The 13,830-nt window shown below is 55.1% G+C and overlaps 1 protein-coding gene across 1 annotated transcript in view; it reads right to left on the reverse strand.

Moving 5' to 3' along the window:
• Positions 1-4,006: 4,006 nt before the first annotated feature.
• Positions 4,007-13,830, reverse strand: part of DNAJB6 (DnaJ heat shock protein family (Hsp40) member B6) — a 68,667-nt gene continuing 58,843 nt past the window's right edge. Inside the window, exon 10 of the mRNA XM_022576434.2 lies at positions 4,007-4,111. Coding sequence (XP_022432142.1) covers positions 4,023-4,111 — 89 coding nt within the window. The 3' untranslated portion in view covers positions 4,007-4,022. The remainder of the gene's footprint in view (positions 4,112-13,830) is intronic.

Genomic DNA, 13,830 nt, shown 5'->3' on the forward strand with positions numbered 1-13,830 from the left:
GACTGGGAACCAACGGAGCGGGGGCTGTGGCAGAAGGAGGAAAGTGGGCCACCAGGGGCCTTGGATCTCGGCCATCAAGCACCCCACGGCCTTACCACCCCTCAGATCCTGCTAAGGAAAAGCAGCCTTGGGGTAATATCCCCTTCAGAGAAAGAGGCTGGTGGTGGCCCCCCATCAGCGCCTCCCCCAGAAGGAGCGGAAAAGAGTGTCAGACAACACCGTCCCCCCACCCGAGAGGAGAAGTGACCCTCGCTGACCCTGCGCACGGGCGGTAATGTGACCGGTGATGCAGACGCTGATTTCTTCCTTCAAAGGCACAAAGGGGGATGCGCCGCCCAGGACAGCCCTGGGTCTTCTCCTCTCTCTCCTCCTGCTTCCCTCAGAGCTGACCCCGGGGGGCACAAGAGGAAGACTTCCTGCATCAGGACCAGAGGCCCCAGGAGCCTTTCCTCCCAAGACAGGTGGATGCTGGGATCCTAGACCCCACTTCCCACAGCCGCCCGGGACAGTGCCGTGTAAAGGGCCTCCCAGCATTCTGGGTGAGCCTGGCTGGGCCAGGGAAGCTGAGAACATGACCCCTAGCCCTTGGCTCGGCAGGGGTTAGGGTTCAAGACAGGTCAAGGAGGGACTTCCCTGGTGGCGCAGTGGTTAAGAATCCGCCTGCCAGTGCAAGGGACACGGGTTCGAGCCCTGGTCCGGGAGGATCCCACATGCCGTGGAGCAACTAAGCCCGTGAGCCACAACTGCTGAGCCTGCGCTCTAGAGCCTGCGAGCCACAGCTACTGAGCTCGCGCGCCTAGAGCCCGTGCTCAACAGAAGAGAAGCCACCGCAATGAGAAGCCCATGCACCGCAACGAACAGTAGCCCCCGCTCGCCGAAACTAGAGAAAGCCCGGACGCAGCAACAAAGACCCGACGCAGCCAAAACTAAAAATAAATAAATTTATTAAAAAGAGAGAGAGAGAGGGATCAAGGAAGACGGCGCCCGGGCCCCTGGCCTGCACTGCAGGGGCCGCCCACTGCCCCTCCGGACACCCCTGTCCCTCGCCCTCATGAACAAGCTCACGCCGGGCAGAATCGCCAAGCCCACTTCAAGCAAGGATGAGTCTCAAAGTCTCTGACCTAGAAATCAGAACGGAGAGTGGGGAAAATTTAAATAAAAAATCAAGGTTGAGGCAGGGAATCAGGGGTGCCCGGGGGAGAGGCGTAATCAAGATGGAGCTGCAAATCGTGATGGTTTTGATTAAAGAAAAAATTGCCAAGGAAGCCTCGGTAGCACCCGCGCTTCCTCCTCAAGGGACACGGTCGTCCTCCGGCGGCTCAGAGCTCTGAGCAGAGCAGGCAGAGGCGCGGGTGACGAGGGCGGAGACCGGGGCAGCTGTGGGCCAGCCCCAGCTGGGTGCAGACCGTCCGGCATGTCCCCCCCGATGTCACCCGACGTCACGGGGGCAGTGGCAGGTCACCCGCCATCTCCAGTTTCCTCGTCCAGAAAACAGAGGCAGTGAAAGTGCGCCTGCAGAAGTCATGTGTGCAAGAGGTTTACAAATAGCAAGTGCTGAGTGACCACGGGGCATTAGTAGCGGCACTAAAAGCGTGACAAACAGGCATCTGGCAGACACGGAATCTCAGTTTGGGAGAAGTCTCAAAAAGTTGGGAGAGTGAATGGAGTGCTGACCACCCTGGAATTTGCAGAGGAGGGTGGGGAGCTCGTTCATTCATTAATTAAGTATTTCACTGGACATGAGGTGAAATGTAGCACCTCCAACGGTCAAAGTTCTAATATTTCAGTCTAAATTCACTCTGGAAGTCTTTGCAAGGTGACAGAGCTAATCTGCAAATGGAAACTCAAAGCCAAAAAGCTGGCTTGAAGATTCTAGGACCTGCACACTTCATGTCGACCCCCCAGCAAAATTCTAGACACTTCACAGACTGGGAGAGTTATTTTATGAATATGCCTCATTTTATGAAGTCAGTATTACCCTGATACCAAAACCAGACAAAGATATCACGAGAAAACTACAAATCAATATCTCTTCTGAATATGGACAACAAAATCCTCAACAAAATACTAGAAACCACATCCAGCAACATAGAAAAAGAATCATATCCCATGAGCACGTGGAGTTTATCCCAGGAACACAGGACTGGTTTAACATCCGAAAATCAATTAATGTAACACATCAGAAGAACAGAATTAAAAACAAAAATCACATGATCATCTTATTTACTGAAAAAGCATTTGACAAAAACCAACACCCTTTCATGATAAAAATACTCAAAAAAACAAAAAACAACTAGGAATGCAAGGGAACTTCCTCCACTTGATAAAGGGCATCTAGAAAAAACCCACAGCTGATATCACACGTGGTGAAAGGCTGCAGGCTCCCCTCCTAAGATCAGGACGAGACATGGGAGTCTGCTCTCACCACCACTACTGAATGTCCTGCTGGAGGGTCAGGCCAGGGCAATATGACAAGAAAAGAAATAAGAGGCATCCAAACTGGAAAGGAAGAAATAAAACTCTATTTGCAAATGACATAATCTTGAACATAGAAAACCCTAAGGAATCACTCAAAAAGTATTACAACTAATGAATGAGCTCAACAAGGTTGTAGGATACAAGATCAACATGCAAAAATCAGTTGTATTTCTGCACAACTGCAATGAGCAATCTGCAAATGAAGTTAAGAAAACGATTCCATTGCAAGGGTGCATCCGTTCCAAGGGCGCTGGGTGCCCCCTTGGTGGCATCCACAGTTCATGAGCAAAGAGGGGTGCAGAGGCTTCTTCCCAGCCACCTGACCCACCAAGCCCAGCCTCGGGTCCTGTAGTCACCCCCTCTCTGTCCCCCTCACTCTCTCCCCCCCACCTCCGTCTTCCTCTCTCTCTCTCCCTCTCTCTATCCCTCTCTCTCTCTCTCATTACACTTTCCAAAGTGGCAGAAGGAGAGTGCAGGGCTGCCCCGAGGCAGCTGACGAAGGCCGCACATGGGTCGCTCAGGAACCCGGCTGCGGCCGCGGGCCTGGCCCCCCGCCCCTCCGCCCCCCTCTCCCCGACCCCTCCGGCACCCACGCTGCTCCAGGCCCCCCGCTTCCCCACTGAAGTGACTTCCCAGGACGGAAGACGGGCCGCCCACCCCCAGGTGATGCCCGGCGCCCGGCAGGAGTCCCGTCTCCACCAAGTGACACTTGGGAACGTGTGCAGCACCCACTGGTGGTGACCGAACACGGGGACATAGCGGTTGTGACGGAATAACGCCCCCAGGGACATCTACCACTGAGCGCTGGAGCCTGCGGACCCCAGGCCAAGGGCCTCTGCTCTGCGGGCGGGAGGGGCCGCGGACGCTCCCCTGGAAGGCCGACGGCCTCCTCGAGCTGGGGTGGGGGGGGCAGGAGTAGAGGCTGGGAGGTCAAGGCCAGCTTGCCGGGGGCCGTGGGGAAGCGCTAGGAGGAACCGGGTGGCCTCTGGGGGCAAAGTGGGACCCCTGTCCTGGGGCTGCGGGACGGGGCCAGCCACAGCCTCGCGTCCTCCTGGAGGCCTAGACTCCACGCGCCCGGGGGCCCAGCTGAGCCCTGACCCCTCACCCCCGGCCTGCGAGGGGCACACGTGTGGGTGTGAGCGTGAGCTTCACACAGCGAAGGGCAGGGGCAGATGTCAGGAAGGCAGTCCCACGGGAGCTGGACAGGGTGGCCGGGTGCTGGCTGTGTGGGCGTGAAAAGTCACCATAACACCCTTGCCGAGGGCGCTTCTGGAGTGGATATCGCTCCTCCATGAAAAGGGTTTTAAACCCCTGGGCCAGGTCCCACTCCAAGGCCAGCCAGCGGCCACCTGGTTTCCCAGCTGCCGTGAGCCTGGGGCGCCTGGGGTGCTGGACGCTGGCCATGGCACCCCACCTGTCCCCCCCCACCAGGGTCTGGAGGCCTGGCCAGCGTCCAGCCCTGCAGTCACTTCCCCCGGGGGGCCCTGCCGGGGGCTCTTCTCACCTGTCTTTGGCCCAGACCGTCTGTGAAGGTGAATGAGGACTCAGGAAGGTTGGGACGAGTGAAGCTGAGCTGGTCTCCAGACAGGATGCTGTGACGGGGGCTCCCTGGTGGGCAGCGCTGCTCCAGACCCTGCAGAAGGGAGAAGATTCAGAGTCACCAGGAGTGAGAGCACGTGTGTGTGTGTGTGTGTGCGCACACGCGTGTGGCTGAACTTTTGAGCCACGACTGTGACACATCAAGTGAACATCTGACACCTGTTGGTGTTCACCAGGATGTGCTCTCCTGCACAAGTGGCCCCTCATGGCGGATGGTGGACACAGGACACAAGGCACTTGTGGGCTCCTACTTCAGGGACCGTCTTGCAGAAGCCAGTGTCGTGGCTGATCAGGTCGGGTCAGATCTCTGCTTCCCCCTCACGGGTCCCCCCACCGAGCGCCCACGGCATCAACAGCTCATCCGGACGTGACTCCCCGGCCACTTCCCAGACACGATCCGGCCGCACCCTCCCCGGCCACTTCCTGGACGCGATCCTGCCGCACCCTCCCCTCCACGCACCAGGCTCCCCTGATGAGCTCCTGGCTGCTCCCAGGACCAAACACTCTCAGCAAAGCACAGAGACCCCCGATGCCATCCCACAGCATTTTTCCTGGTGCATCACCAGGTAAACATCCCCTCCCAAGGTGGCGGCCTTGAGGGCAGCACGTCTGCATGTGTGACATGCGTGACTGCGTGTGCGCGCATGAGACACGCGGACATGGGCTGGGACCGGCAGGGGCTGTGGGCGCCTCTCGTCCAGGCAGCAGCGCAGCGAGAGACGCCGCGGGAAACCCAGGGCTTCCTGCTGCTCCATCTCAGAGAGAAGCCTCCGGAAGCATCCAGCAGTGGCCGCGCCGGGACCACGGCTCCCTATGGCAACGGCGTGTTGTCTGCAGTGCGCTTCCCCCACCTGCTCACTTCACGCAGCCAAAGGCCAGTGTCGGGTTGACCCCCGAGGAGCGTGAGAACTTCGTACATGAAAGTGGACTGAGGGCTTCCCTGGTGGCGCAGTGGTTAAGAATCTGCCTGCCAATGCAGGGGATGTGGGTTCGAACCCTGATCAGGGAAGATCCCACATGCCGGGGAGCAACTAAGCCCGTGCGCCACAACTACTGAGCCTGCGCTCTAGAGACCACGTGCCACAACTACTGAAGCCCGCGCGCCTAGAGCCCGTGCTCCACAACAAGAGAAGCCACCGCAGTGAGAAGCCCGCGCACCACAACGAAGAGTAGCCCCTTCTCGCTGCAACTAGAGAAAGCCCACGCGCAGCAAAGAAGACCCAACGCAGCCCAAAATAAATATATAATTTTAAAAAAGAAAGAAAGTGGACTGATTTCAGCTGCGGCCGTCGGCTCGGACCAACCAGACGGATTTGATCACAGACATGATTGCACACCAGGGCTTTATGGTCTCCACGTAGAAGTCTGCACGCTGTCCCCCAGGGACAGAAGTTCTTCCTCTGACCGTGAGGAGGGTTTCTTGGCTTCAGCCTCATCTGTCTGCATTTTTGTGAAAAGCCTCGGGTTCCCTGCCACCCCCAGACCATGTGCACCACCCAGCAAACATTCACGTCCTGGCTCCCGGCTTCAAGAGCAGCAGAAGCTTTCACAGATGCTGGCTGTTCATACCTCCTTACCAGCTCCTTCCACACTGAAAAAAGAAGTGTTTTCAACAAAAACAACCAGAAAAAAAAGAGAAAAATCAGGAGTGCTCGCCGACAGACTTACTTGTCACAGCTTGTTCGCTGTGAGTAACATCAACGCATCGAAACAGAAACTGTTTCTGTGTCATCAGAACCACATTTAGGAAGGAAACAAGATTCTCAGTTTGGGGGAATTTCTGAAGTTGTTGGTACCCGTGGTCCTCATTAGTCACCACAGATGGCATGTGACAAAGGCGAGGCAGCCGGTGTACAGGCAGCGTCCCTCCTGCTGGACGCCCCAGGTCACCTCCCAGCAGCCTGATCATTTATTTCAAAGAAGATTCCTATATTTGTTAACTTCAGCTGTCAATATTTTCTACGTTATCTATCATTCTGAGCACTTTGTAAATGACTTTTAAAATGCAAAGAACAACCGGCAGGTGCCCCCACAAGCACACACACCCCTAACTACACCACGTTTTGATTGAATACGTCCTCAAGTCTCTGGTGATGTCTTAGACATCAAACCCCATGACTTCCTGTGGCAGCTATAATACACCACTATTCGTATCAAATCTAAAACTCTTGGATTGTTGTTCCGCGTCCCTAAAAGTGGTAATAAAAACCATATATTTCAGAGCAATGACCATTTCATTCCAGGGATCTTATTTTATGAAATGCTTGCCAAAGACCACAATTCACTTTTTACAGTTTCATTTAACGATTTGACATTTGAAACATTCCCTAATTAATTCCAACTCTTTCTAAACTGGCTGTGATAAATATAAACTGTGCTGAGGAGATCATAATGTCAGTTCCGGCAAATCCACAGCACAGCCGAAGGTTAGACCCACACGCGAGGAAACTCACTTCCACAGAGTAGTCAGCACCGGGTCGGTCCTGTTATTCTGACCTGACAACGGACACTGCATTAAAGATATGTAAGCGGTGGAGATTGTATATAGAAAGTAGAATTCCAGAAACGTGCAGGCAGCCTCTTACTCTGAAATGAAATTGGCTGTCTGGCTCTAATGAAAGGCAGATCTAATAATATATTCTCCCAAGAAGCTTGCACTTACAGCGAAGTATTTGTCAATGCAGCTAAAAATGAAAAGAAAGTAGATTTAAGGGCACATAAAAGGGGTGGAGAGATGAATTTTTCTAGACCATGCCTGTATTTCCTAGTTCCTAAATCTGGGCGACAGGGCAGCGAGACTGTTACGGCCGCCCTCTCAACGTCTGATTGGAGCCTCAGCTGGGGTGTGGTGTCGGTAAAATCTCCCAGCCCCCGACTGACGTGAGGTTTTTACCACCACACGGAAGGACACTTGAAACCCCACGCTTACTGTCATACGCTGTCCTTCCAACGCAAACCATAAACCCTTTAAGCCTAAGACTGAAGTTCACGAAGGAGTCTCAGAAATCAACTGACTTTTGCATCAGAATGGAAGCTAGTCTATTAGGAGGATGTCGTTTCCTAGACTGGCTGGTGACCCCGGAGGTTTTCTTAGGTCCGAGGTTGGATCAGGGGGGTCGTTTGGAGGAAGAGGCTGCAGCAGGCATGTCAGAGCACAGCACGTATTTCAAGTTCCCCCCTGCGCGTTTTATATGGGGACCGACGGGGAGGGGCGATGACTTCTCATGGGTGTTACTGGGATTGGGGCAGCTCGGGTTTGGCCGCTGTCTTCTTCCCCTTTGTTTTATTTCTTCCGTCAGCATGTCTTTCACCTCGGTTTCAATAACAGTCTGGTAGGGAGTAGAGGACGGGGGACACTAGATGTCACCCTCTTTGACGTCACAAAGTGTCACATCACACTTAGGGGACAGGAAGACTTCCACTAGTTATTAGAAAGTTAAACCACACCTTGGAGAAATGACTCATTGTAAAAGTCAGGATTAATGAAACAGCTGCATGTTCGCACCAAGAGCTTCAAAAACAATTCTCCACCATCAAAAAAATCTACGAACAATAAATGCTGCAGAGGGCGTGGAGAAAAGGGAGCCCTCCTGCACTGTTGGTGGGAATGTAAATTGGTACAGCCGCTATGGAGAACAGTATGGAGGTTCCTTAAAAAACTAAAACTAGAACTACCATACGACCCAGCAATCCCACTACGGGGCACAGACCCTGAGAAAACCATAATTCAGAAAGACACATGCACCCCAATGTTCATTGCAGCACTATTTACAATAGCCAGGTCATGGAAGCAACCTAAATGCCCATCGGCAGACGAATGGATAAAGATGTGGTCCATATATACAATGGAATATTACTCAGCTATAAAAAGGAACAAAAGTGGGTCATTTGTAGAGGCATGGATGGACCTAGAGACTGTCATACAGAGTGAAGTAAGTCAGAAAGAGAAAAACAAATATCGTATATGAACACATACATATATGTGGAATCTGAAAAAATTGGATAAACGATCTTATTCACAAAGCAGAAAGAGACACAGACAAAGAGAACAAACGTATGGATACCAAGTGGGAAGGGGGGGTGGGATGAACTGGGAGATTGGGATTGACATATATACACTATGTACGTATATATTATGTATAAAATAGATAACTAATGAGAACCTACTGCATAGCTCAGGGAACTCTACTCAGTGCTCTGTGGTGACCTAAATGGGAAGAAAATCCAAAAAAGAGGGGATATATGTATACGTATAGCTGATTCATTTTGCTGTACAGCAGAAACTAACAATATTGTAAAGCAACTATACTCCAAAAAAATTTTTTTTTTAAATTCCCAGACGGGTTTTTTTCAAGGGCAGAGATGCAATGCCTCCCATTTGCTCCCAGGCAGCCGGGATGGCGGGGCTCTGGTGCAAGTTTGGGCAGGTTTGACGTTTCCTCCCCATCACCTACTAGTGGGGGACCAGTGCAGGCTTCAGCAGGTCATGAGATTATTTTAGCCAGAAGGTGCTAGAAATATTAACAACAGATTTTATTTTTCTCTATTATCCCAGGAAACTACAAATTACCATTTGTCAGATGTTATTTGAGTGAAAGATGTAGAAATGTTCTTGGTGTGTGAGTGTAGGAAAAAAATCTGGAGCTATTGGTACAGCCTAATTTTATCTTTTAAAGTTGTGTTCTTGTGAATCCTTTGATGTGTTATTTATAACATGATGAGACTAGATGGTAAATGTTGAACAAGAAAAGCTTCCAGCTCTCCAGTAAAGCTATTTTATTCCACCGAGGAGAGAGGAAACCACTCTGGTCCCCTCCCCCTCCAACTCACTTTAGCCTTGATTATTTTCAACATTATTAAAGTTTAAGGACGACCGATTTACTCTACCATGTGTGCCTGTGTGCACGTGTGTGCAAGTATGCGTGTGTGTGTGTGCAGGCGTGTGCAGGTGCATGTGGGAGGGGGCAGAGGTGGGGCTCCTGCCCACAGTCCTGTTTTCCTTTATGGAGTCGCCCTCCTGTGGCCACAGAAAATATTGAGCCATACAAGGCCATCTTGCCACGCGGACCTTTCTCCTTGAAGACCCTGGATAAGGAAAAATTCCCTCCAAACTGCACAGACACACGGGAATCTTCAGAAAATATTTGATGTGGGTTTTTTAAGTTGAGATGCTGAAGTGCTACATCACAGAAACCACATCCTAAGCTCAATCTCCCAGAGCAGTGCCCACAGGCGATGGATGGATAGATGGATGGATGGATGGACGGACTGATGTATGGATGGGGCCAGGGTGTGATCCAGGCTGTGGCGGCCATGCCCCCAGCTCCCGCCCGGCTCCTCCCAGCATGTCTGAGCCTCAGGCATCCTCCCTGTCTTAGAGGACGCCAACCCCTGCACTGGGGCCACCCTAGCCCACAAGACCAGGTCCTTAGCTAGATACACGGCGTCTGCAAAGACCCGATTTCCTCACAGTTTCCAGGCTAGGACGTGGACCCCCTTGCCGGGACGTGGGGTCTCCAGGAGTTGGGGCGGCGGGGCCGGGCAGTCAGCTGTGGCCATGGGCCACAGGATGCTCGTGGCCTGACTGGTCCTGTGCCCGGGCTGCTCTGCCCGGCGGTCGTCCTCGGTGCTGCCCCACATCCCCGTTCTCCCTCTGGACTCCTCTCCTGTGCACGCGTCCTCCAGGCCTGCTCGGTGCCGCTCGAGGGTGGACGAGACGGTGGGGAGAGGGCACCTCTCACAGCGTCCAGGGATGATGGCCGAGGAGAGGGGGCTGGGGGCAGGACCCGCACCTGGAGCCAGGGGTGAGCTGCCAGGTGACAGGTGATCCTGTCAGGTGAGAAGTGATCCCTGTCAAGTGACAAATGATCCATCAAGTGACAGGTGGCAACTTCAAGGCTGCCAGGAGACACAGATGGCGCCAGCCCTGAAGCGGCGGCCACTTCCTGCAAGAGCGAGCGGGCACCTGGGAAGTCAACCTGTCGCCCCCCACCCATCCCCAGACCTGGTTCCTGCTGCTTCCGTGGTCCAGGGTCAGGCCTGAGCTCAAAGGACCTGCTCTGACGTTGGGAGGGGCTTTCATGGGGCGAGCCTCCCTGCCCACCATGGGCGGACGTGGTCCTCAGGGAAGGTCCATCGCTGGCCCATCGGCAGGGCGCCTTGGCCTAGGCAGGCGGCCGAAGTCAGCCCGGCGCCCTCTCCTCCGGACGGCCGTGTTCAGGCCAGGCCTGCTCTGCTGGACTCGGCGCCCAGCCCAGACTCTGTCGTCCTGGAAGCTGCCCCGACCTGGCTCCTCCAGCCCACTGCTCCCCGCCCTACTCGGCCCAGACCCTCCTTCCCACGAGTTCTCCTCACCGGGACCAGCCCCCCGCAGCAGATGCCCCTCCTCGGAGCTCCTCTTGCACTGTCTGAGCCCCCTGCCAGGATGGGGCCTGAGAAGGCAGGACCGGGGGTGACTCCTCCTACCTGTACACAGTGCACGTGGTCCCATCTGCAGGGCAGGCTGCAGCTCGCACAGCTGTGCCCCCAACAAGCCTGCACACGCCAGACGCATGACTGGTATGCCCTGGATGGATGATGGATGGATGATGGATGGATGATGGAGGTGGGTGGATGGATGGATGATCGGGGTGGGTGGGTGGACCAATCACCATTGGTGGCCTCTCCTCCACGACCAACGGCCGTGGGAATCTGGAAGGAGCTGGCGGCAGAAGCCGGCCCAGGAAGGAAGAAGGGCAGCCTTGGGCCCGGCCTCTGCTGGTCACTGGAAGCTAGGCCTGCAATTCCTCCCACCTGGGCTACTCTGGGTCACGGGAGAGGCCGTGTTGTCTTCTCATCCCATCCGTTCAGCCCTGTGAGCTACTCCCAAACGATTTTAACATCTCAGGGCCCTGATAACAAATGGACCTCCCTCTCACAGCACAGCACCCCAGCCCTCTGCCGTCTCTGCGGGGGACCACGGTGCCCTCCTGAGGAACACAGTCCACAGGCCAGAGCTTCCTGCGGCATCTCTGCCTCAGTCTCTGTCACTCACACACACACACCAGGCCTAGCCCAGCACCCCAGAGTTACTCTGAGTCCTGGGATGACCCTTGGTTAAATGCACATATCCCTCACAATCAATCACCCAGAGCGCCCTGGGATGTGGCTTCAGTGGACAAAACACAAGAAAGATATCTGAGACTAAAAAGAGAAAGTAAATGGTCACCTTGGGTGTCCGAGAAGGAAGTCGGAAAACAAGCATTATTCTGAGGACTGAAAAGTAGGAAAAGGACACCACATTTATCAGGCCTTTTCTGTGCAAACTGCACTTCAGGGTCCCAGAGTGGGGTTGGGAAAATCCGCATTCATAGAATTCCAGCTGAGAACACAGAGGGAGACCGTGGTGGATACTCAGAGGCAAAAGGAGAGGATGCCCAGGCTTTGAAGGGAGGATCTGGACCAGACAGACCGACAGGTGCCACGTACTCTGTCCATTCAAATACACACTGCACGTGACGAAGACTTCTCATCATAAAAGGTAAGAATGCAGAGTTAGGCAACATAACCACAAAGGAGGATGTGGTCTTGAGTGAAGCATGATTTTATAACATTATAAAAATCATTTTGAAAATGACTGGGAGTTTGGTGGCATTGGGGAATTACTGTTAATTTTCTGAGGTGTGATAATGGTATTGAGGTTGTGCAAAGAATATTTTTGGAGATGCATATGAAGTATTTAAGAACAAAGTGTTTGATTTACTTTAAAATGGTCTGCAAATCACACACCCACACACGACTGTCAAATCTAGCTACTTTTCTGTAGGAACATCTCCCTGCTACCAAGTTAAAACCGTAAAAGCCGAACAGAACTCAGGATGCTCAGCTCCCTGGCAACTGGTACGTGAGGTGCCTGGAACCAAGCACACACCCCCGACACCCTGGCGAAGTCAGTCCTGAGCCCTTTTCACCCTCAAAGCACCCGGGCTGGGTTGATAAAGCCCAGGCCGCCTATCCGGGTGTCACCCAGTGGGGAGGCCCGGTGGGCGGCATCCCAGGCAGGGCAGGTGGCTCAAGACCCCCAGGACCACTCCCGCCCAGAAGGGAATCGTAAAGAAGTGACAACGCTTCGGGGAGGTTGTCCCCCCAGCCACCCTGAAGACAGGCGAGCTGGCCCAGCTTTGCACGAAACACCTCTGGCCTTGGCTGAGCATGACCTGGTGGGTCGGGGCATAAAAACCTCACGTCAAACAGACATAGCTCAGAGCCCACCTCTCCTCTCTCTGTGGACATCAGGGACCATATTTGACATCCTGGAGCCTGCGGTCTCCTTGTAAAAGGACAGGGACACAGCCAGGCGCCTGACAGCCAGGAGTCCAGAGCACCTGGGTGTCCCATCCCGGGGGCATCGCAGCGCCAGCCCTGGACCCCGACCTGGGTTCAAGGGAGAACAAGGAAAGAGGCAGGGGCCTGGGGAGTGCCGGCCCAGGGACGGGCAGTGTTTCGGAGGCCTGGCCGGTGGACTGAGGGGCTCACTGCTTCCCGCAGCCCCGCCCTCTCCCGCCAGGATTTCTGCCAGGGCTGCCTTCACTCCAGACCCAGACGCCTGGCCGACACCCACGCACGACGTCGGTTTTCTCAGGAACGGGCAGATTCATCGTCCTGGTCACCCAGGGCCACCCAATCACTGTTTAAATGGCTACTTGGCCAGAGAAACAATAATTTCTAAGCCACAAAACTGAATTCTGTTTGTCCACTAAGAATGAATGCTATTGATCAAGCGAAACCTATGAAAACCCCAGAGACAGAGGCAAGGAATCCGCTGGCACAGCAGCTGCCGACAGGCCCTGATGAGCCGCGTCCGCCGCCCCCGCGTCGGGGAGCCGCAGCGGCGGGGGCAGCGCCAGGCGGGGAGGCACGCGGCGCCGGCGTCTCCTCCAGACCCAGCCCCCGGCACCCGCCAGCCATCCACACCGGCTGCTGGCAACGCGGCCTCACCCGTCAACCTGACCCCACCCCGGGGCTCCAGTCAGAGTTGCTGGACCCGCTTGTCAACGACTCCACGTCTTCCTGGGGAAGAATTCGGGAATTCGGATGAAACAAACACTGAGCCATTTTCTGACAAATATTCACGGCGTCGGGCTCAATCTGAGAAGCTGGGCGCCCGCCCGGCAGCGGGGTCCGAGGCAGCGGCCTGGTGCAGGTGCCGAGCCGGACTACCCTCTGCCCTCATGTGGCCTCTACCAAGAGTGGGTCTCTAGTTGGGCTGGGGGCCTCGGCCCCGGGCGGTAACCATGCCTGGTGAGACCTTAACACCCACCCCAGGGCCTGTCCTGCAGCCACCCAACACTGGGGCACCTTTGGTGTCCACTCCCATCACCCCCACCCCAGGCAGACTCAGCTGAGAGCCAGGTGGATGCGGCACATGTGAGGAGGTGTCCAGGTGGCCCAGGCACGGGCAAGAGTGAACGGAAAACCCAGGGGGGCCTCCGAGGGTGGTCAGTGGCAACGGGGCCCGTGAGCTGCAGGGGGCAGGGAGGCGGGCCCAGGAAGGGGCCTGGTGCCACACGTCCACCCAAAGCCGCCTGGCTGCGGGCCCGGGACGTCCTTCCTGCCCGGCCTTGATCAGCAGCTCCAGGTGGGCAGGAAGTCGGGGGCCTGCCGTGGAGGACCGCCCGAAACTGGGAGGCGGCGGCCTGAGGAGCGGAGCGCAGGCAGCGGGCACCGGGCAGGCCCCGAGCCCCAGCGGCAGCGAAGGCTCCGCCGGCTGCGCCC

The sequence above is a fragment of the Delphinapterus leucas genome, chromosome 9 (genome assembly GCF_059928025.1).
Source record: "Delphinapterus leucas isolate spDelLeu-1000000601 "Yukka" chromosome 9, BTC_Dleu_Yukka2, whole genome shotgun sequence".
In the NCBI taxonomy this organism is placed as follows: domain Eukaryota; kingdom Metazoa; phylum Chordata; class Mammalia; order Artiodactyla; family Monodontidae; genus Delphinapterus; species Delphinapterus leucas.